Here is a 25468-nt window from a genome sequence, read left to right on the forward strand (position 1 = left end):
TCTCTATTGGGTGAGCCATTTCTGGCACCCTGATTGTATTCTGAAAACTGCATAATAATAAAACCCTCTGAATAGCTGCACAGGTTTTCCTGCATTGGGTTTTTCCAGGGACATTGGTCCAAAAATAATAGTGTCACTTGTGTGCTTGTTTACTTTCAGTTGATGATCTGTAGATGTTGATATTGTACTTGTATTTATTTTCAGTATTTACATGGTAAATAACCTGTTAAGTAATTGAACAAGTAGGAAGAAATAAATTAAATAGTACAGGAAGAATTTCTAACGGGTTAAACTTAGAAACTCCAACAATTAACTAATCATTATTACAATTATCTTCATTATTTGTATTTATATTTTATTTGTAACAATTGGATTTTAATAATAGGCAAAAGATAATAATGAATTGTTGTACTCTACAGGATTTGGAAAATGTGCCTTCACAACCCAGAAACCAGTCCATAACAGTTTAGTTATGCCTATAACAGTATATTCTCAAAAATTTAAAAGAACAAAATGAACAAAACAAAAATATTTAGAAATAGGTGGTGTTTCTATATTGAAATAGGAAGTCAACCTACTGTGTCCGTGACAGATTACATGAATGGAAAGAAGAAATGCAAAATTGCAGTGCATGATAAGAAATCTCTCCTATGTTCACTGATAATAAATGAGGGAAAATTTGAGGGAAACTAAGTCCTACCCCTCTTCCATTTAAGTTCCAGACTACAGAAATTTCAACAATTTTATTGACACTAAAATGGGAAGAAAAATTCCCATCAAAGTTCAATTTAACAGTTCTTCAATCTCAACAAACAGAGGATGCTATGACAAGATCTAGAAAAAGAGAACAAATATCATCATGGATGTTACTTACATATTGCATTTATGTCTTGAGTTGTTAGCTATGACTTACCGTATCCATATTGATTGAAAGTAGGCCTTCAAGATTCTTTAAAGTAGGCACAACAAGTCTGTTACACAGTTTAGAGAACATATAAGGACCTTAGATCTTGAAAGACTATAAGTATGATGCAAATTAACTTTTGATCCATCAAGAAATGTATAAAATTAAGTGCGTAAGTCTGAAGTGCCAATCACTGATTAGTATAGTGCACAGGATTATAACAAGACAAAACAAAACAGCTATTGGTTCAATCAAAAGAAGCTAAATGAACTATATACCTGAAAAAATGCCATTCAGATAAACAAATGTCAATAGATGAATATAGGGAAGGATGTAAGATAAATAAATAATGTGCTGATTGAAGAACATATGAACAACAATTAAGCTTTAATGAGCTGCTCAAAGAAGACACGACTAAATCCTTAACTAGTTGTCCAGCTGAAGTGGTTATATTTCTTATAGATGCATTGTGCGAGGTATAGAAACTGAGAGCCTTTCACTCAAAGATGAATCAGAAGAAAAAAAAAAAACTCATAAAACACCCGAACTATAATGCAATGGATAAAAGAACCTATCCTAAAGTATTACTAATGACCAATCCACATAAGCAAGGCACTTTCCATCCTTGTAAACAGTTTCCAATAAAAGAAAATGCAAAATGCTTACTAGGCTGCAGGACAAAAATTCCCTTCAACATTTAGCCCTCTTGCAAAGGAAACTGTATGTTGGCTATTAGAGATCCATGACCACACAATAGAAATAAAAGTATGAAGAATGTGATGTTTATTAGTAAAGGAGATATTGAGTACATCACCATAAGCTTCTCTTATTCTGTGAGATACGAGGGATGTTCCACTATTTTCTTGGAACTTGGGCGGTGTTACAGCTCAGATGCACTTCAGTGCACCTCATATTTTTTTCGTTAGATGTGACCAATCATATGAGCAAATTTTGCACCTATCTTGATGATGTTAATGCTCAAAGTACCATCATCAGATGTGCTATCATGATGTTTGGTACTTTTGTATCATTATCAAGCAAAAGTGTGAGCATTTTTGTGCTCATGTATTGTATTGGACCATGCTTAAATGATCTATGTAAAAGTGTTTGACCCAGGCGGCATCTCCAAACCCTTTGTGGTCAATAATGGCCCGTCCTCTTAGTTCCCATTTTAGGAACACCCTTTCTCTCATGGCTTAGCTCACATCCCCTTGGTGGCATTAAGTGGGCACCTTGTTGCTCATTTATGGCCTTGGTAGGTATGTGAAGGTGTCATGTCCCCATTTTTATTTTCCTCTACAGTACAACGAGGATGGGTTTCCAGGGTATGTGTGGCCAAGCCACATGAGCATAATTACATCATCAGGGGTTCCAGAGGGGTTCTAAGGAGTTTTTACGAGATCCCATGGCATTCGCTTGGCATATTGCATCATCCACATAGTTTTCGTTTTGTTCCATTGCATTCCGGCAACTTTCAAAAAATAAGGTTAACACTGGGCCTAACTGAAATTAATTATGTTTGAGGTTGCACTCCGGGAGGATCATTTGATGGAACGCCTCAATATAATAGCTCGTTGGAACTAGAACGATAAGATCTACGGGATGAGATGTTGAGAAGTGACTTCCAGTGGACAAAGAGAGTATGGTGGGCGATTTACCATTTTCCCAGATTAAAAATGACTTTAATTAGTCATTTAATTAAAAAGGGGAAAAAAATTAAAAAGTCATTTAGGATAAAGTCAAGGAAGGAGATTCTAGAATAATGATAAAATAATAAAATAAGATGTTTCTAGAGGCTTGGAGATCTATCTATGGAGTTTTTAGAAGGAGGAGGAGATCATTTGGGACATCTTGGAGTTGAGTATTATTCTTGTGGAGAGATTTGGAGAACTGGGAGTTCCCAGCTTCCGTTGTAGCCCCAGGACAGAAACCATTGGGTGACTCAATGAGAATGGGCAAGTACCCATCTCTCTCCTTGGTGAATTCACTTAGAATTCACAGGCCATTTCAACATATCAGTTTTTGGAGGTACGCTAGTATAATTTTCTGAAGCAATTTTATGCAAAATTTATAATTAGGACATTACAGTGGTATCGAAGCATGATTTTGGTCAATTGAGGGTTAAAATCAAAGTTGTCGTATTGTTCCTAAAGAATAAAGGAGCCAAGTTCATGGGTTAAATCTCTTAATCTATTTGTCAGAGGTTTTGAAGGAGATTTCTTTCATTTGAGCTAGTGATTTTGCAAGACTAAAGAGTTGGAGGAATATGGTACAAATTTATCTTATTTGGAGCAGTGTGCAGAGTTGGGCAAATTGGGAAACGCACACTAAATTGGGGCTTTTGTAGCAGCTGTAATCTGCCCAAAAAAATTTTGGGTTTTGCTGGGTTTTATGAGAGGAGTTCATGGTTAAAATTTCAGAATTTTTAGGGCAGTATTTGGGCTAGAAGTCAACATTCCTTCAGCAACACATTTTAGGGGTAAACTGGGTAATTCACACCACTTGGTGGGCTTGATCTTGGCTTGGAGTTAAGCCAAACCATTTTTGGGTTTCTATGGGTTTGGTGCGAAGAACCTTAGATTAAATTTTCAGAATTTTTGGAGCAGTATTGAGGGAAAAAACACCAATTGATCCTCAATTACCAAATGACAAGGCATACATTTAGGTTCGAGAGGCCCACCTTCAAACATGCGATCATGACAAATGGGTGAGGGACCACATGGCTGGCTCAGGTGGCGGAGAAATGGCACAACAAGCTAGTTGGTGGCCTCAAGGGGTTGCTGACTTCCGACTGAGGACCATCTTGGAAAAAAAATTCTCCGAGGGATATCACCCACAAAATGGTGGGTAACATGTCCCACTAGCTGCCCCTACTGCTGGACCAATGGAGCTTCAGCTGGGTGATTCTGATCACCTACAGGCATCTCACGATATTTTTGAAGAAAGTGTAGGTAGGTTTGGTCTTCATAATGACATGATCTTTGTAAATAATGAAATAAAAGAAATAAAATAATTTTTATGACTTGTTGCATGGGTTTCATGAGCAAGAAGTTTATTTATTAGTGACTCACATTTAGAGCCTTAAGATTTATTATTGAGTCAAAGAGTCAATGTCATGTATAAAGAGCTCTTCTTGAGCATATGTAAAATAAATATGAGTCAACCTAGTGTCTAACAACCCCCCAAAGACAAGCACAATCCTCTTGAAGAAGTCAGCCAGAAAATGAATCAAAAGCAATCATGTCGACTCAAATAAGGAGACACAACACTTCACTATAACATGTTGACTTATTATGGTGACTAACCACTATAAATAGGTGTGTAAGATCAGTGTTACAGGAGCAGACATCTTCACATACATCTCTGAAATCTCGGACAAGTACAGTGGTATAGGAATCTCGGATATCTCTGAAACTTCGGGGTAATTACAATCACACAAAACTCGGATTCATCTGATATTTTTCGGAGGAAGTTACAGTGGTTCAGGACTTAGGACAAGTATAGTGGTTCAATACTTCGGATGAGTACAGTAGTCCTATATTTCTCGAATGGGTAACTCAGAAGCAAAGACTCTCAATGATCAATGTCTTGGCATAATGAACAATCTCATGAAGATCTCGGTGTAGGAAGAAAATACAGTCATGGTCTCAGTATATATGTAATGATGTTATCCAACAGAGAACACTCTGTCTCGGCATACCTCCAAATGCAGTCAAGATCTCAATTATAGTCTCGGTATGGCACACACTGTCTTGACATACTTCAAGGTATAGTCACTATCTAAGCATAGTTATGATCTCGATCTTGAAAGAGACATAGTCACAAGGAGAAGTTCTCTGTGAAGGAGCAGCAATGGTGCAACAACAATGATCTAGTTGTTATGATGAAGACCTTGGTGAAGGAGCAGCAATGGTGTTACAGCAGTAATGAAGATTTCGGTGGTGCAGTAGTGATGGCCTCAGTGGTGCAGCAATGATGATGATCTCAAGAAGTGACAAAGAAGAGGATTGGTGTCTTCGTCTTGGAGTGGCCTAATAGGTCAAGGGTCATGATTTTGGTATTCGTCAATTGGAATCTCTATAAGAAGAATTTTGTGCCGGTTTTCGTCTCAAAGAGTGAGAGGTTTTGGCCCTAGCAGAAAGCCAACATCATGTGTTCTTGTCTCTTTTTTTTTGGTAACTATTTGATGAACTAAGCAGACACACTCTAATAATAAGTAAAGATTGTACTAATAAGAAAAGTTAAAAGAACCTCACAAATAGTTATCATGAGAAAAAGAATCTTATTAACTCTAATTGCCCTAGATTCTTCAACATGGTATAAGAGCTAAGGTGTTGAAGTCAAAGGAAGGGTAGCAAAGAGACATTCAAGAATCAAGTTTCAAGAAGGGCATCAAAGCAAGTTGAAGGATATCAAAAGGATCGAGATCTACATTGAAGGATCAAGCCTTAGATCAAAGTAGTCTACCACAACAAGAGATTTTGTTTCCATAGTCATCATCAAAAGGCCACCAAGACCCCCATCAAGTTGTCTACAAAGCAAGGTAACTCAAAGGACCTCAAAAATGAAGATCACATCATTTTGGAACAGGTTGAAACCATAGAAGCAGTCCTGATCTACACTACAAAAGAAGGCAAAGCATATGGAAGGCAATAAGGCATGGTCGTCTTCAAGAAAGAATCATCTCCTTGCCTTGAAGAACATCATCCGAAGAAGCAACGAATCATCCTCATCAAAAGGAGCAACCTTTTCTATTGAGGAAAGGCTCTCTCATTTGAAAGAAGATCATCCAAGAAGAAGCCCTAATACATCTTCTTCAACCATCATCAAAGTGATCAAGTGGAAGAGTTCATCATCACTTGTCAAGTAAGTATCTTTTCTATAATCAAGTTTGGTTAAATGACTTCATGTTTGCAAGGAGATCTATAAATCAGTTGAGTCATCAAGATTCCTTACATAAGAAAGGAGGATAGATATAGTCCCCAGAAGAGAAGTCATATGAAATCAGTCCTAGGTCCTCTCATCCCTATGTAGTAGGAAAGGTGACATAAAAGAGAGATATAAAATGCTAGAAGATATACTCTCTTAAATGCAGTGAAGAAGGTCATATCACTTAGACCTGATTGAAGGTATCAAAGAATTAAGAAATACCTTCATAAGATCTCAATTGGGAGATGAAGACAATCATCATTGTTCTAACTAGTAGGCAAGGTAAAAAATGTCCATGAACAAGAAGGTTACCTCATTCAACAATTTGTTCTCTATGCTAGATAGAGAATAGTTGATGGAAAAAGTATTAAAGGTTAAAGGACTAAAACATGTGCAGAAAGGAAAGGGAAGTTTGGTCCTCAAATAGTATAACTAAGGTTATGGAAGCTCATATCACTGGATAGATGGAGGAAGTTGAAGAAATGGGCCAAGGAAAGAGGGAGTAACAGATCTCTACTATGATTGAGATGGTATCCCTCACAAAAGGGTCCTATCATAAGCTTCTATTATAGATACGAAAACAATAATAAGATGCATCGTGGCATCATGAAAAGCATTAGAATCAAGAGCTCGTGACATCACCATGGGAATCATGAAAAACAAAATCCATGGTAGTCAAACATGAAGGATGTAGCTCTTGGGAACCTCATTGGACATTGCAGGAAAGGAAGAAGTCATCTAGGACAAGACTCATCATACATCAAGTCAAAAAGGAAACATTTACTAGATGGTGATATGCAAGATCCTCAAGATTCTCTGAAAGAATCCTCACAGGAAGGTTCACTAATCTAGAGAGGAAGCAAGTATTTCAACAGGAATTCCAACTTATGGAATTCATGGGATGATGGTGTGATGACATGAAGAAGATTAAGGGATTGAAGACCTTTTCAATCAAGGAAGCTGTTGGAAGAAGCCTAGATGACCTAAAGGTAAAATGAGGTATGTATGTTTGTATTTAATATTGTAATGTCATGTCGTATGGTTGTAGGTAACATGGATCATTACTTCTATCTTGAGAAGCATGATCAAGGAAAAAGAATCTCCTCCTCTAAAAGGATGCAGGAAGACATAAGTCACACTAGATGAAATCAACATAATATGTCCTCATATGAAGTATGAGGTGGTTGACTACAATTAAGAAACTCTGATTGAAAGCTCATGGGAATGGAATGTGTGAGGAAGGAAGTGATTGTGAGATATGCAACCATGATGGAGGCAATCAACATCCAAAGGACCAGGAAGACTTGACTAGGAAATCTCCCAAAAAAGATATGAAGACGCTGATGAAAGTTTGAAAAGACGAAGACCCTTGAAAATGGATATCTTTGGGAGATGTGTCAACATATGCAGGATGATGATACCTACAAGAATATGTCATGATGAAGAGCCATCTTGAAAGTTATGATTTGATTTAATGTTATGATTTCTTGAATAATATCTAGATGAGTTCATGCAGGGCTACTGGAACAAGAATTGTAAATACAAGTACAACTAGCATTCATGTAGTGGATGGAACTCCTGAAAGAAACATGATGAGGAAGAAGTAGCCATATGACAAAGGTTCCAGATATGAAGAAGGCCAATTTCCATGAAGAAAGGAATGACATGACGAACCAAGAAGGAAAGTGATCGATGGATGATACCCTACAAGGAAGAAGCTCAATTGAATTTCATGACATCAAGGAAAGAAGTTGATCAAGCAGCTGAAGGACCCACGAAGAAGAATCTACTGATGAAAATACAAATCCCTGATTAAGAGGGAGCTTGGATTGGGTCACCCCTGATTAAAAAGGAGTGACAGTTGTGTTTTTCTATTTCATGTGTCATGCACTAGACTAGGACTAACAACCATAAGTCTTAGTGAAGGCCATGAAGAGAAATGTAGACACATGATGGATGTATCCTCCCTAATTGAGAGGGAGAGATAGACACAACATTATTTTCTTCACTTGGAAGAAAGAATGGAGAATTGGGTAATCATCTGGCATCTGATGCTCTTTGAGGATGTGTAGGGCATCCAATATAAGAGTAGGAAAGAGGACCGATATTCTTTGAGGGTTGGGAACCCAAGATAAGAATAGTCCTAGAAGGTCATACTCAGTGAACACCTGGGTGGGTATGTACCTTGAGAGACAATGATGAAGGTGTCTATAGTCATTGGTCTCACCAACATTGTAGCTCATGGTCTCGTGGAGAGATGGAGTTGTTAGTCAAGGCCTTGCACTGTGACAATGTTGGTTGATATGATGCTATACAGGTGGATTACCAATCTGATTCTTCTTATGAGAAATTCTTCAGATTGAGAATGACCAAGTACCATTATGAATACCTCCCTAGTTAAGAGGGAGTGTTGAAAGGTTCGGTCTTCATAATGACATGATCATTGTAGATGATGAAATAAAAGAAATAAAATAATTTGTATGCCTTGTTGCATGGGTTTCATGAGCAAGAAGTTTATTTATTAGTGGCTCCCATTGAGAGCCTTAGGATTTATTATTGAGTCAAATAGTCAATGTCATGTATAAAGAGCTCTTCTTGAGCATATGTAAAATAAATATGAGTCAACCTAGTGTCTAACAGCCCTCCAAAGACAAGCACAATCCTCTTGAAGAAGTCGGCCAACAAATGAATGAAAAGCAGTCATGTCGGCTCAAATAAGGAGACACAACACTTCACTATAACATGTTGGCTTATTATGGTGACTAACCACTATAAATAGGCATGTAAGATCAATGTTACAGGAGCAGACATCTTCGCATACATCTCTGAAATCTCGGACAAGTACAGTAGTACAGGAATCTCGAATATCTCTGAAACTTCGTTACAATCACACAGAACTAGGATTCATCTGATATTCTTCAGAGGAAATTACAGTGGTTCAAAACTTCGGACAAGTGTAGTGGTTCAGTACTTCGGATGAGTACAGTAGTCCTATATTTCTCGGATGGGTAACTCAGAAGTAAAGCCTCTCAATGATCCTTGTCTTGGCATAATGAACAATCTCATGAAGATCTCTGTGTAGGAAGAAAACGCAGTCATGGTCTCAGTATATATGTAATGATGTTATCCAACAGAGAACACTCTGTCTTGGCATACCTCCAGATGCAGTGAAGATCTCAATTATGGTCTCGGTATAGCATACACTGTCTTGACATATTTCAAGGTACAGTAATGATCTAAGCATAGTTATGATCTCGATCTTAAAGGAAAAATAGTCACAATGAGAAGATCGATGTGAAGGAGCAGCAATGGTGCAACAACAATGATCTAGTTGTTATGATGAAGACCTCGGTGAAGGTGCAGCAGTGGTGTTACAGTAGTAATGAAGATTTCGGTGGTGTAGTAATGATGGCCTCAGTGGTGCAGCAATGATGATGATCTCAAGCAATGACAAAGAAAAGGATTGGTGTCTTTGTCTTGGAGTGGCCTAATAGGTCAAGGGTCATGATCTTGGTATTCGTCAATTGGAATCTCTATAAGAAGAATTTTGTGTGGGTTTTCCTCTCAAAGCGTGAGAGGTTTTGGCCCTGGAAGAAAGCCAACATCGTGTGTTCTTGTCTCTTTTGTTTTTGGTAACTCTTTGATGAACTAAGCAGAGACACTCTAATAATAAGGAAAGATTGTACTAATAAGAAAAGTTAAAAGAACCTCACCAATAGTTATCATGAGAAAAAGAATCTTATTAACTCTAATTGCCCTAAATTCTTCAACAAATATCTCTTGAAAGCTCAATCTTCCATGAACTTTACGTCTTGTCTTACTACAATCTTCTTATTGCAAGGAATGTAGATCCTATATGCCTTGGAGGTCTCACTATACCCAACAAGAAATCCCTTCTCTACATTCTGATCTAATTTGGTGTGCTTCTCATCTGACACGTGGCAATAAGCAACAATGCCGAAGATCCTGAAGTGACTAACTTTTGGCTCTTTTGGCTTCTTCCCTATGAAGACCACTTCTGGAGTTTTCTTCCCTAATGCTCTGTGAGAAGTCTTGATCTGAATATACACTATCGTGTTACATGCATCTACCCATAGAAACCTGGGCAAATCTTAGTCATATAACATAACTTTTGCAGCCCCAACTATGGTTTTGTTTTTCCGCTTTGCTACCCCATTCTGTTATGGATTATACGGAGCTATCCATTCTCTTTTGATGCCTTCCTTTGTGCAAAAAGATGTGAAGTCTTTATCAATATATTCTCCACCATTATCTGAGCAAACCAACTTGATCTTCTTCCTTCTCGCAATCTCCACGAGAGCCTCAAACTCTCTGAAATGATCGAAGACCTCGTCTTTGGTCTTCAAGAAGTAGATCCAGCTTTTCCAGAATGGTCATCAATAAAGGCAACTAAGTATCAGGTACCACTGAGAGCTCTAGTGGACATCGGGCCACAAATATCTGAATGTATAAGTCCTAACACGCCATTTGATCTATTATCACTTCTTGGGAATGTTGCCTTAGCAAACTTCCCAAGTATGCATCCTCTCCACACATCATCGTGTTCCATGCCATGTTTTGGAACCCTGTTACAATTTCCCTTAGCATCTTTAGTGCTCCATGGTATAGATGTCCCATTCTCCTATGCCATAACTCATTTATTTCCTTCCCACTGCCACTGTCACTGCCTATTAGTGCCATTGGAGAGTCGAGTTGCAATTTGTATAATTTGTTTCTTTGAACTCTCCTGTGCCATAACTCATTTATTTCCTTCCCACTGCTATTGTCATTGCCTATTAGTGCCACTGGAGAGTCGAGTTGCAATTTGTATAATTTGTTGCTTTGAACTCCAATCTGTCTTACCCTCTTCCAGCTTGAGTATTTGACAAACACTTTCTTCCCTACAAAGTGGATATCATATCCCTTATCCTATAACTAGGATACTGAAATTAGGTTCATACCTAATCCTGGCACATGCAATACATCTGTAGTGCGGGTGCTTGCTTCTGACTCCCTGTGAAAATCGACGGTACCTCTCCCTACTAGACTACACTTTGTTTTCTTTTTTGATTTGGGGTAGCAACGGATGTGCTCTAAGCCTCAAATTTTGCAGAGAGGCTTGGGCACACATACTCCAAAGAACCCATAAAGCGTTTTGGGAAATTCCACCCAGAGGCGATTATATTAAAATAATTAATATTTTAATGGAGTTCCTAAGTCTAAACTTAGGAAAATTAAAATATTAATGGGTATTAATCTAATTGTGGTTGTAACTTCTAGAAGAAGTCGGAGATCAAGCCAAAATGATCTAAGCCTTTGATTAGGAGTTAATCTAGGTCGTTGGTTGTCCAACAGAAAGATATAAGAAGGGGCTTGAGGGTCATTTGGAAAACACGCCGAGAGATCAAAAGATCGAATTTCAGAAGTGAGAAGTTCTCAAGAGGAAATTCGATTGCGGAGATTTCTTGCAGTTGAGGGGCAGGGATAGTTGGGTTGGAGTATCTACTCTGAGACCCCGAATACTCAGCAGAGAGGCAGAGAAGCACCAGTGGAGGTAGCGCAGACCCAGGAAGGACTGACGTTAGGCTAGGAGGGCCCATGCAGTGCTTGACGCAGAGCCAGAAGGGCCAACGCAGAGGCAGAGCTATCTTCCAGCAGAAGTCTGAAATTTGTCGGGGAGCTACCGGATCAGCCGGGAGGGTTGACGTCAGAGCTCCAGGAGGCAAGGAGACCCAACGCAGAGCTGACGCAGAGCCTCAGAGAGCTCCACGCAGGCCCACGCAGTTACTACGAAGGGGCAGCGTAGTTGTAGTCGGGGACAGTTAGTTCAGTTGTCGGATCAGTTGGGATTTTCCAGGTGAAGTGAGGTAATCTCACTAAGTTTTCTGCCAGTGTCTTTTTCTCTGTAACTGGATTGTTGGAAGAGCATCCAGAGTTGTACACAAAACTACTGCTTAATAATAATAAACTCTCAGAACTGTTGCATTGGTTTTCCCGCATTGGGTTTTTTCGGGGACATTTGTCCAAAAATAATGGTGTCAATTGTGTTGTATTTTATTTCTTGCTGTTAAATTGGCAACTAGGGCCAAACTTCATGTGGGTCATCTTACTCATGGCTGATAATATGTTCATTAGATTCCTCTAGTCGAGAGGTGTAGGATCGATCTAAAGATCATCCGATTCCGATAAGTGTTCATGGAGATATGAATTTATTTTGATTATGGAATTATTATCAAGCCGACCTACAACTCATGTAGACTCAAAAGCCCAACAGTCACATCTATTCAAACATCAACAGTTGTGTATAAATACAGGAGGACTTCTCCTCATTTTCACTCACTCATCTCATCACATCTCTCTCTCTCTCTCCTGCACAGAAAAGAGGCTCTTCTCTACTACGCAAAAAAGAGACCTTCCTCACACATGTGGAGGAGTAGTTGCAGATTTTAGGGCAGCAACTCCAGAAGTGAAGTTTGACCTGCGTGGACCAGAAGGTCTCCTCATCAGAACTACGTTGTAGGTTCATCTGAACCTCCTATGAAGGCTGCAACTTTTGGTGGTGGAATCAAGCCAATCTGACGGACAGTTTCCGAGATATCCACTGCCCTAGTTTGAAGGAAGCTGTTGAAACTGAAGCTGCAACTGCAGATCCAAACTTTGACCAGCGTGGACCATCAAACCTCATCTTCTAAAATGCGTTGTAGGTTCATCTGGACCTCCTCTGAAGGCCGCAACTTTTGGTGGTGGAATCAAGCCGATCCGATGATCAGTTTGCGAGATATCCACTGCCCTAGTTTTGATGATGAAGCCGCTAACGCTGATGCTGCTAATCTAGGCTTTGCTACTGCTGATATAAATCAGATTTATTTTCCTATTTCTCTCTGCTGAATTATTTAAGATAAAAGAATATTTGATCAAAGGGTTTCCCCACACATTGTGGGGTTTGTCCCTGGCTAGCCGCCACATCTTGTGTCTCTTGTCTTGGCTTGTTTTCTGTTGATTGTTTAATGTTCTATCTGCACTTTACTTATGCACATGTGATTGCTAATCTATGAATAATAATAAGAAAGAAAAGTAAATTGCTCTAAGCATAGAACATACCATAACTTAACATGGTATCAGAGTTGAGGTGAAGACAAAGCCCGAGCAAGAGCAAGAGCAATCACTGAAGAGAAGATTGGCAAGGCTATCCTAAAAGAACTATGGGGTCCTCAACACTCTTTCCTGCCGAAGACAAGCTCCGTGAGAAAGCTGACTATCACGGATGGAAGATGTCTATCGATCTAACCCTAGAAGATCAAGGAGTGTTGGACCATGTAAGAGGCAATATTGTTGAGCCTCCATCAAATGCATCCGCTGCTGCCTGGAACAAATGGAAAAACGAAGAAGTCAAAACAAAGAAGATCATCTGGGACTCTATCGACAAGCACTTGGTGGCCTACATCTCTGAACTGGACACCTCCAAGGAAATATACAATAGACTGGTGAGTTTATTTAAAGTTAATGATGCAAATCAAGTTTTGTTTCTTAGAAATAAGCTGAGGGAAATCAAGAAGGGTAAAGATGAAAGTATGCAAGCATACTTCTTAAGAATCACCGAGATCAAGAACGATCTCCTATCTATTGGGGAGACTATTACTGAGAGAGAAATGGCACTCACAACTCTTGGAGGATTACCATCCGAATGGTACGTGTTCAGGACTACACTTCTGAACAATAATGTAATTCCTGGTTTCGAGGAATTAATGGCTAGATGCACTCAAGAAGAAACAAGGGTAGAAGAGCAAGAAATGCCCTTACCTAAAGGTCCTCCTGCTGCCTTTTCTTCTCATGCTAAGAAAAGAAAGAATTCCAGGTCTAAATCAAAAGGAAAGGCTGGACCTAAGGGTGGAAGAAAAGGACGATGTTATATTTGCGATAAAGCAGGTCACTATGCAAGGGAGTGCCCTGATAGAAAGGACTCACACCGGGACGATGATCAAAATCCCTCTCATGGCAATCAAAGGAATGGAAAATTCAATAGCAAAGGTAAAAGGAGCGCGGGAAATCAAGGAAGAGGTCAACCATTCAAGAGGGCAAGAAATTCCAGGTATGAATCTAATACTGTAGATAATAAGCAGGATGAATATTATGTACCAGTTGCTCTATCTACCTCTGCTCCTACAAACTCAATGGGAATTTGGCTCATTGATAGTGGTGCCTCAAGGCACTTTACTGGTTACAAAGAAGTTCTCTATAATCTGATGGAGAAAAAAACGAACCTAGAAATTGTCCTTGGAGACAATATGAAATATCTCGTAAGAGGTGTAGGAAATGTCTCTCTCAAATTGAATCAAGGAAATACGATCCACCTACAGGATGTATTATATGTACCTGACCTCAAAAAGAACCTGGTGTCCATCTCCGCAATGGAAGACAAAGGCTACAAGGTAACCTTCAACAATGGCAAGGTACATATATAGAAAAATAATGTTAAAGATGCCTTCACTCTTGGGTTTCGAGTTGATTCATTATATCAGATCGGTGGAAGTCTGCTAGGTGTCATGTCTTGTGACACAACTCTTCAGTCCGAACTTTGGCATTGGAGGTTTTCCCACCTTCATTATAAAGCTCTACCCGATGTAAGACAAATGGTAACAGGGATGCCCGAATTCCGAGTAGAGAAAGAAGGTGTATGTCCAGGATGTGCTAAAGGAAAGCTCAAAAGGGGACCATTCCCCTCAAGCCAAAGAAAGACCTCCGATATATTACAGTTGGTTCACTCAGGCATACCTGAGGCTGGCATTAAGAGGGAGACTACTACTCCACATACTCTTGAGCAGAATGGTGTTGCGGAAAGGAAGAACCGTACAATTGTGGAAGCTGTCCAGAGACTTCCGAAGTTTCTATGGGTAGATAATGTAACAATGCCTGATGTGGAGGAACCCATGGATCCTATTTATCCACCTGAGCCTTCCTCTTCTAGGAAGAGGCCTTCATGGCTTAGGGGGGTACTCGATGATGCTGAAGGACATGCTACACCCCGAGGAACCTTCCGTGAAAATAAGAAACCTAACAGGTATCAGGGATACCTGACCATCATGAGCACGATTATACAAAATGAGCCTTCATCATTCTCAGATGTCGTCAAGCATCAAGTATTGAAGGATGCTATGACCGAAGAATATGAGTCTATTATGAAGAATGATGTTTGGTTACTAGTTCCCAGACCCTAGGACAAGACAGTTGTCATGTCAAAATGGCTTTACAAGATAAAGCATGCAGCAGATGGAAGTACGGTAAAGTATAAGGCTCGTTTTGTTGCTCGTGGTTTCTCCCAGAAGGAAGGTATAAACTATGATGAGATATTTGCACCTATTGCTAGATATACGACCATCCGCTCGATCATAGCCCTTGTGGCTTCACAAGGATGGAACTTACATCAGATGGATGTCAAGACCGTGTTCTTGTATGGTTCGATCGAAGAAGAGGTCTACGTGGAGCAACCCGAAGGAGTTGAGATTTATGATCGAAAATCTCATGTATGCAAGTTGAAGAAAGCTCTCTATGGGCTGAAGCAAGCACCTCAAGCATGGTTTGAGATGATCGATAGCTACTTGATGAAGCTGGGATCCACTAGGAGTGAAGCCGATCCTAACCTTTATTTTAAGGTTGAAGATGACAAACCTCTCATACTGGTGTTGTATGTGGATGACCTCTTTCTAACAGGTGCAGACCCTCTCATTCACAAATGTAAGAGGGAGTAGGCTTCTGAATTTGAAATGAAGGACCTAGGACCGATACATTATTTCCTAGGACTTGAAGTGTGGCAAAAGCCAGGGGAAGTTTTCCGATCTCAAGGAAAATATGTGGTAAAGATATTGGAAAGATTCAGTATGATGGATTGCAAGCCTGTGACTAACTCGAGGATCTTAACTTTTAGAAGTTATATGGTAGTGATGTCGGACCAGATTTGGGAAATGCCTCTGAGTTTCATAAACTCATTCGCATTGATGTTCTTGGTGAACCTCTGTCTGAACATATGTTTTGCAGTCAGCATTGTGAGCTCATATTTGGTTGAGCCTCATTGGATTGATGCCAAGAATCTTCTGAGATGTCTTCGTGGCACAATCACTTATGGGTTAAGATACACTGCCGGAGATGTGAGACTACTTGGATACACAGATGCTGATTAGGCAGGCAATGTGGAGGACCGTAAGAGCACTTCCGGATGTTGTTTCTCCTTGGGATCTGCTTCGATATCTTGGATGAGCAGGAAGCAAAAGTCAGTGGCCTTGAGCACCGCCGAAGCAGAGTATATTGCTGCTAGCATGGCCTCCTGTGACGCAGTCTGGTTGAGAAAGCTCTTTAGTGAGCTGTTTGGATTTACATTGGATATCACCGTGATCCTATGTGACAACCAAAGTGGGATTCGTTTGTTAGAGAATCTCGTATTTCATGATCGCTCCAAGAATATCGATATCAGGTACCACTATATTCGAGATATGGTGCAGCGGGGAGCTATAAGGCTTCAACATATCGGTACAGATGAACAGGTCACCGACATTCTGACAAATCCCCTTGGGAAAGTAAAATTCTTGACTTTCCAAGAACAACTTGGAGTGGTTCAAAGACCCTCCGATGAGGGTCCTATATGATGCATTGAGCTCGGGAGCTCCAGGGGGGTGAGGGGTACTTCTTGGAGCAACATATAACCACAGGATGATTCACTATCCCCTGGTGGTATACATGTACACCCCATGGCGACTATGTAGCAGGATTGATGTGTTCTCTTGTGAGGCCTGGATTGATGTGTTCTCCATGGCGATTGTAGCAGGATTGGTGTGTTCTCCTGTGAGGCCTGGATTGATGTGTGCTCCATGGCGATTGTAGCAATATTGATGTGTTCTCCTGTGAGCCCTGGATTGATGTGTTCTCCATGGCGATTGTAGCAGGATTGATGTGTTCTCCTGTGAGGACAGGATTGATTAGTTCTCCTGTCGAGGCATCCTACCCATGCAGTGTGGGACTCATGGGAAGTACCTCTCATCTGATCAATGAGAAGGGAAATGAAGTTAGGGACTATAGTAGTACCGATGGATGCATCGTTGTATCTACCATACTCCCTACGCTAGGATGACCTCCATTGATCTGGAATCAATGATACTGGTCTAGGACCAGTGGTAGGAGTGGTACATTCTATGGCACTGACTTCGGGTCGGTTGTTACTGGTCTGGGACCAGTGGTACACACTCTGAGACTGACTTTGAGTCAGTGGAGAATGTTACTGGTCTGGGACCAGTGTTAGGAGTTGTACTCACTATGACGCTAACTTCGGGTTGGTTGAGACTAGACTGGGACCAGTGGTACATATGATCCGGATTTAAGTAGGAACGCAATAGTTTACAGAGATAACCATAAATACAGAGATGCGATAACCATAAAAACAGAGATGCAACAGAAATAATAATATGCGATAACCATAAAAACAGAGATGCCGCGGAAATAATACTTCATTTCATTAATGGAGAATACTGAAATATGCTTACAAATAGAAATAACCCAGCTAGGGCGATGGTAGCTTATCTCTGAGAAGAGATGTGTCGGCTACATGCCTCTGAACTGTTTTGAACTGTGTTACAATGAGGCTCGAGGGCCTATTTATTGTTGAGAAACAATGGAAAACCCTTCACATTCCAAAACCTAACCCTAGAAGATGAAACGCCAAATTGTGGGCCCCGTTTTTGGGTAAGTTAGTACATCAACTTCCCGGGGTCGCGAATTGGTCATACTATCTCCGTTTGACGTGCATGATAGCCCGTTGGAAAGATATCTCCGAGGACTACGACGGAAAAGACGATTTTTATCGAAAAAATCGCTGGCGGTGGATTTCCCAAAAAACGTCGTTTAGGGCCTCAAAACGGCTCCGGAAGTTTAGGACCCGAAAAACTGCTAAAAATAGTAAACTGTGCTATAATTAAGGAAACTGATAAAAACTGTAAGAAGCACTAGAGGGGATCCAAGTGGAATTAGCGGGTGGCCACCAATATCCACCTGGATCATTCCTCCCCCCTTAGGAAGCAATGGTCCCCATTGCGTTGAGTTCCTCCATGAGATGAGGGAACTTCTGCTGCACTTGGTCCCTGGTGAGCCACTTGCCCTGGTGAAGGAGTTGTCCTGCTTTGACAACTAGATACAGTTGGATATTCTGCTGGCGAGTGTGCTTGATGTGTGTGTCCATGATCCGATCAGTTGCAACTTGTTCCATGCAAGCTGGATTTAACTCTGTGGGTGTGAGTTGTTCTGCAATGGCGGACGTGTCTAGTAATGGTGGAAAGTATGGCCAAAGGCGGTCGACATTGAACACCGGGTGCAGGCCAAGGAATGGAGGAATGCTGAGCTCAAATGCATTGTCTCCCATAGCTTTGGTAATGGTGTAAGGACCATGTCGAAGTGGTCTGAGTTTCTGATGGGTTCTGGTAAGGCGCTCCCTCTGCAGATGTAACCAAACTTTATCGCCCACCTGAAACTTGTGTGGTACCCCTCCAGGTAACGAGAAGTTGTTCTTGTGTTCTGTCATGACTGTATCCCTCTGTTGCTGCTGCTGTGTGGAGGAACCCTTCGCGGGGGTCATGGATGTAGCGACGATCCTCCCCTTACATTGGGAACGAACTAGACAGAAAATAAATTTCCTAGTCTGTGAGATGAGCTTGCTGCCTTTCTTAGCAGTGATCAAAGAGGTGGCAGTAGGTGGGGCTACCTCCGGTATCCTGTATAATGAATTATCCAAAGAAATGATGACAGCGCGAGGCCTTGACTCATACACAGCATGTCGCCTCCACAAGTATGGCTGGCCTAATAGTACATCACAAACATCCAGAGGTGTAACATCACACAATACCTCGTCTGTGAAGGGCTTGATGCTGTAGGGAAGGCGGCACTGCTGGCGAACTTTGAGATCTCGTCCTTCGTGAAGCCAACCGATACTGTACGGCTGTGGGTGTGGTGTAGTTGGTAGGCCCAACCGCTTCACGACCTCTACTGAAATGAGGTTCTTTTGGCTGCCACTGTCGACAATGAATTGCAGCGGCGAACCCTTCACCCACATCTGTGAGTGGAAAAGACGTTCCCCCTCCTCTGGATCTTCGGGCTCATTTTTTTTGATCTTGGCAGTAGCAACAGTGGCGCTGGGATCCGCCTCAATAATCTGCTTCCCTTTGTCATTCCCCTTGTCGGGTTCTGACTCAGAGTCGGAACATGCATCTGATTCGGAAGCCTTCAACTCGGCCACCAGCGACTGCTTGGTCCGACACTCACTTGTGTTATGAGTGGGACTCTTGTGGAACTCACACCACTTTCCTGTGTCCTTCTTCGGCTTCGTGGTGTTGTTCTTTTCTTGTAGCTTCGACGGGTTGTCTTGGGTCACCCCGCCTTGGCTTTGTCCTTTGGGCTTTGGATTTGCAGATCCAAAGTCTCGCTTCTTCTGTTTGAACTTTTGCTCGATTTTGACAGCGTATCGGTATGCTGTGCCGAGTGAGGAGATGTTCAAGAACTCCATCTCTTCCTGGATGTATCTGTGTAGGCAGCCGCGGTATTTGAGTACTAGATGTAGCTCAGAATCTTTGATACCCAACTGTGTGCGAAGGGTATGAAAAATGTTTGTGAACTCCGGCACATCTTGGTCTCGTCCCTGCCGCAGTGTGGTCCATTTGATGTATTTGTCCTCATAGCTTCCGACGGGGTAGTACTGCTCCTTGATGGCATCCCGGAAGTCATTCCAAGTGGGTGCGGTTGAAAATAGTGAGCCTGTACTTTCACCCTTCTGCTCGCAATAGGTTTCCCACCAGTCCTTGACGTGGGGGGCTGCTTTGAGAAGAGCGAAAACAATCTTCTCCCGACTTGAAAATTCGTGAACAGAAAAATACCCATCTAGCAGATTTAACCATTTATCTACGGCATCTGCTTCTATTTGACCCTCGAAGATGGGGATTTCAAAATTAACTTGTACCTTAAACGGTGTGGCATTTCCAGAGTAGCTGTTGGAAGCCGATGCGTCGCCTCTGGGTAGCCGCTGAAGGATCTGCGCAAAGCTATCCATCATCGCGTTCCTTTGCCGCTCGAGCGCTTCTTCGAGCAAGATTTTGATAGGATCTCCTGCCCCCTCGTCTTTCTTCTCATCCGCCATGGGAGGACGTCGAGATTTGCGAGGCTGGTCTTGCAAAGGTTCGACCAGTTCAAGCCCTAACTCCTTATATCCCGACCTCGTTGGGGACATGCAAAGAAAAACAGAGAAAAAGCAGACCGCTCTGATACCACTGATCCGGATTTAAGTAGGAACGCAATAGATTACAGAGATAACCATAAATACAGAGATGCGATAACCATAAAAACAGAGATGCAACAGAAATAATAATATGCGATAACCATAAAAACAGAGATGCCGCGGAAATAATACTTCATTTCATTAATGGAGAATACTGAAATATGCTTACAAATAGAAATAACCCAGCTAGGGCGATGGTAGCTTATCTCTGAGAAGAGATGTGTCGGCTACATGCCTCTGAACTGTTTTGAACTGTGTTACAATGAGGCTCGAGGGCCTATTTATTGTTGAGAAACAATGGAAAACCCTTCACATTCCAAAACCTAACCCTAGAAGATGAAACGCCAAATTGTGGGCCCCGTTTTTGGGTAAGTTGGTACATCAACTTCCCGGGGTCGCGAATTGGTCATACTATCTCCGTTTGACGTGCATGATAGCCCGTTGGAAAGATATCTCCGAGGACTACGACGGAAAAGACGATTTTTATCAGAAAAATCGCTAGCAGTGGATTTCCCAAAAAACGTCGTTTAGGGCCTCAAAACGGCTCCGGAAGTTTAGGACCCGAAAAACTGCTAAAAATAGTAAACTGTGCTATAATTAAGGAAACTGATAAAAACTGTAAGAAGCACTAGAGGGGATCCAAGTGGAATTAGCGGGTGGCCACCAATATCCACCTGGATCAACATACTCTGACACTGACTTAGAGTAGTATGACACATCCTTGATCATTTCTTCTTCTTCATAATTCAGACAAAAGCAGAGCAGAACAGAACAAAGCAAAGCAGAGCAGAATAGAGCAGAGAAGTACAAATCAGTACAGGGCAGAACAAGACAAAGCAGCACAAGCATAATAGAGCAGAGCAAGGCAAGGCTCAGGCTGTACAGGGCAGTGCATTTGATGGATGAATAGTAGCGACCGACAGACAGATTGCAGACGAAGTTCTCCCTAGTTGAGAGGGAGTGTTAAATTGGCAACTAGGGCCAAACTTCATGTGGGTCATCTTACTCATCGCTGATAATATGTTCATTAGATTCCTCTTGTCAAGAGGTGTAGGATCGATCTAAAGATCATCCGATTCTGATAAGTATTCATGGAGATATGAATTTATTTTGATTATGGAATTATTATCAAGCCGACCTACAACTCATGTAGGCTCAGAAGCCCAACAGTCGCATCTATTCAAACATCAACAGTTGTGTATAAATACAGGAGGACTTCTCCTCATTTTCACTCACTCATCTCATCACATCTCTCTCTCTCCTGCACAGAAAAGAGGCTCTTCTCTACTGCACAAAAAAGAGACCTTTCTCACACATGTGGAGGCGCAGTTGCAAATTTTAGGGTAGCAACTGCAAAAGTGAAGTTTGACCTATGCGGACTAGAAGATATCCTTATCAGAACTGCATTGTAGGTTCATCTGAACCTCCTCTGAAGGCTGCAACTTTTGGTGGTGGAATCAAGCCAATCCGACTGACGATTTCCGAGATATCGACTGCCCTAGTTTGAAGGAAGCTACTGAAACTGAAACTGCAACTGCAGATCCAAACTTTGACCAGCGTGGACCATCAAACCTCCTCTTCTGAACTGCGTTATAGGTTCATCTAGACCTCCTCTGAAGGCTGCAACTTTTGGTGGTGGAATCAAGCTGATTCGACGATCGGTTTGGGAGATATCGACAGCCCTAGTTTTGATGATGAAGCCGCTAGTGCTGACGCTGTTGATCTAGGGTTTGCTACTGCTGATATAAATCAGATTTATTGTACTATTTCTCTCTGCTGAATTATTGAAGATAAAAGAAGATTTGATCAAAGGGTTTCCCCACACATTGTGGGGTTTGTCCCAAGCTAGCCGCCACATCTTGTGTCTCTTGTCTTGGCTTGTTTTCTGTTGATTGTTTAATGTTCTATCTGCACTTTACTTATGCACATGTGATTGCTAATCTATGAATAATAATAAGAAAGAAAACTAAATTTCTCTAAGCATAGAACATACCATAACTTAACACTTGCTCAGTGTCTTATTTCTGCATATAATTTAATTAAGTGAAGGCTGCAGTGTATGTATTACGATATTTGTCGTAGAAAACTACAAGTAATTTGTTTAAAGGAATTTAATAAATAGGAGTAAGATCATCAGTGGCTGCAGTAGGGATTCTTGTTGAGGAATTTTCACATGGTATCAGAGGTGCAAGCGAAGCAAGAAGAGGAGAGCCAGTAGATCCAGCGCTGAGCAGAAGCGGGAGTTTGAAAAAGTTGCAGGAGACAACAGTTCAAAACACCCAGAGGGTTGACGCAATTCCAAGATGGGAGGACAGATTTTTGAGGTAGTCTCTCTCCGAGTGAGTCAACGAAGAGAAGGACTTCTAGTTCGAATTTTTGTCGGGGCAGAGGGAGCAGCGTTGAAGCCTCAGCGTGAGAGAGCTGGTGGGACGCAGATTTTCAGCAGGCAAATTGTTGGGCTGAAAAACATCAAAAGAGAGAAGAGAAGCACCTTGAGGGAACTTTTCCTCAACAGACTTCTCGCCGAGAAGTCTATTTCTCATTGGCTGAGCAACAACAGTGAGAAGCAGAGAGGGGATTTTCGACATTTTTTGGCAGAAATGACAACCAGTGGCTTGAGGGATCAATACAGGTTGGACGGAGCATCCAACTATGTCATCTGGAAGGCTAGAATGTCTTTCCTTCTAGATGAGCATGCCCTCAAGTTGTACGTCGACAATGTGGTGGTTGAACCTACGGATGCAAATCCGTTAAAGAAGTACAAAGCTGAGATGGTGAAGGCCAAGAGGATGATCTTGGATGGGGTCAAGGATCACATGGTGTGTCACATTGCTAGCAGAGGGACTGCTAAGGAGATGTGGGATGCCTTGGCCACATTATATCAAGGATCTTTCGAGCAGTGGAAGATGTACTTGGAGCAGAAGCTGAGATCTGCTCAAATGCAAAACGAAGAGCGTGTGGATCCATTCCTCACGAAGCTGAAGAAAACCCGTGATGAGTTGTTTGTTGCGGGGCATACAACTTAGGATTCAGAGTTAGTTAGACTAGCCCTAAATTTTGTCTCAGATGAGTGGCAAGTCTTTGTCCAGAGTATCTTGGGCAGCGCAGCGTTACCAAATTGGGATGAGATGTGGGCAGCTCTAAAACAAATGGATCTGAGGAGAGACTTTGTCCAATTCAAACTTGACGGAAGCAGCAGTAGCAGTGGGTCGAAGCCCAAGGAGGAGGAGGATAATGCAGCCTTTGCATCGAAGGGACAGCAAGAGCAGCAAAGATGTAAGAAGGACATCTCGAAGATCAAGTGTTTCAGGTGTGGTGAGATGGGTCACTACCCTACTCAGTGTCCTCTCAAGAAGAAGGACAAGGATGAGAAACACGATCCATAGGCTACGCCCACAAAGATCGAGGAGGAGGAATTTTCCATGACAGTGGAGATATCTCCAGGAGGGAGGTGGGGTAATTTGGAGTTGTAGTTCGAAAGAGCTACAGATGGGCAGGATCCTTGAGGAGTCCACCTCTCAGATCAATACCTTGTTATGGGAACCCATATCAGCAGTAGCAGGATGGACTAGTGTCGGATGGTGCCGAGGAGTGTCGAGGAGACAGTTGCAGTGGATAGCAGTACCAGAGACTAAACAGCGCAAAGCAGAGTTGGCAACAGTGCAGATGGAACAAAGCGGAGGTCAGCAATAGTGCAGTATATTCAGAGGGTCAGTGCAGAGACTAGCAGCAGTCAGACTTCAGCATTCACGTGGTATCATACTGAACACAGTAGTTCAGTAATTTTGGATGTTCTTCCGTTGTTGATGGAGTAGCAGCAATAGTTTGTAGTGCAGTAGCAGTTGGCAGTGGAAGTGCTAGCAGCAGCACAGATGCAGCACTTGAGAGGGAGTTGTAGTACGGATGCAGTGTTGACAGTGGCAGTGTCAGCAATAGTACAGTTGCAACAACAGCACAATAGTTGGTGGACATGTAAGACATCAGCAACGCAGAGGATGATGCTTCAGAGTTAGAGCAGTGTGCAGTGGTAGTATACTACTTGAAAACATTCCTCGCTAAGGTGTTAATTTGGGGTAGCATTGGATGTGCTCTAAGCCTCAAATTTTGCAGGGAGGCTTGGGCACATGTATTCCAAAGAACCCAGAAAGCGTTTTGGGAAATTCCACCTAGAGACGATTATATTAAAATAATTAATATTTTTAATGGAGTTCCTAAGTCTAAACTTAGGAAAATTAAAATATTAATCGGTATTAATCTAATTGTGGGTGTAACTTCTAGAAGAAGACGGAGATCAAGCCAAAACGATCTGAGCCTTTGATTAGGAGTTAATCTAGGCCATTGGTTTTCCAACAGAAAGATATAAGAAGGGGCTTGAGGGTCATTTGGAAAACACACCGAGAGATTAAGAGATCGAATTTCTGAAGTGAGAAGTTCTCAGGAGGAAATTTGATTGAGGATATTTCTTGCAGTTGAGGGGCAGGGATAGTTGGATTGGAGTATCTACTCCGGGACCCAGAATTCTCAACAGAGAGGCAAAGAAGCACCAGTGGAGGCAGCACAGACCAAGGAAGGACTGATGTTGGGCCAGGAGGGCCCACGCAGTGCTTGATGCAGAGCCAAAAGGGTCAGTGCAGAGGCAGAGCTGTCTTCCAACAGAAGTCCAAAACTTGTCGGGGAGTTGTCGGATCAGTCGGGAAGGTTGACGTCAAAGCTCCAAGAGGCAAGGAGACCCAAAGGAGAGTTAACGTAGTGCCTCGGAGAGCTCCACGCAGGCGCACGTAGTTACTACGAAGGGGCAGCGCAGTTGTAGCCAGGAACAGTCAGTTCAGTTGTCAAATCAGTAAGGATTTGTCGGGTGAAGTGAGGTAATCTCACTAAGTTTTCTGCCAGTGCCTTTTTCTCTGTAACTGGATTGCTGGAAGGGCATCCAGAGTTGTATTCAAAACTACTGCTTGATAATAATAAACCCTCAAAACTGTTGCATCGGTTTTCCCGCATTGGGTTTTTCTGGGGACATTTGTCCAAAAATGACAGTGTCAATTGTGTTGTATTTTCTTTCTTGCTCAGTCTCTTGTTTCTGCATATAATTTAATTAAGTGAAGGCTGCAATGTATGTATTACGATATTTTCCGTAGAAAACTGCAAGTAATTTGTTTAAAGGAATTTAACAAATAGGAGTAATATCATCAGTTGCTGCAGTAGGGATTCCTATTGAGGAATTTTAACATCGTTCCCCATCGTAATTTGGAAGTCCATCTACTCCTCCTTGTAGCTAGAAAAATATTCTCTAACCCATGTCATATGAGTTGATGCTCCACTGTCTATATACCAGA

General features: G+C 41.7%; 1 protein-coding gene across 1 annotated transcript in view; it reads right to left on the reverse strand.

Annotated features, from left to right (window-relative positions):
- Window positions 1-25468, reverse strand: part of LOC149176075 (peroxisomal (S)-2-hydroxyacid oxidase GLO4-like) — a 427390-nt gene that overhangs the window by 287533 nt on the left and 114389 nt on the right. Inside the window, exon 6 of the mRNA XM_089419846.1 lies at window positions 914-971. Within this exon, the coding sequence (XP_089275972.1) occupies window positions 914-971 (58 nt within the window). The remainder of the gene's footprint in view (window positions 1-913; window positions 972-25468) is intronic.

Source organism: Pinus tabuliformis, chromosome 4_1, assembly GCF_031772625.1.
Source record: "Pinus tabuliformis cultivar Carrire ecotype Pingquan chromosome 4_1, CPIR1, whole genome shotgun sequence".
Classification (NCBI taxonomy): Eukaryota; Viridiplantae; Streptophyta; class Pinopsida; order Pinales; family Pinaceae; genus Pinus; species Pinus tabuliformis.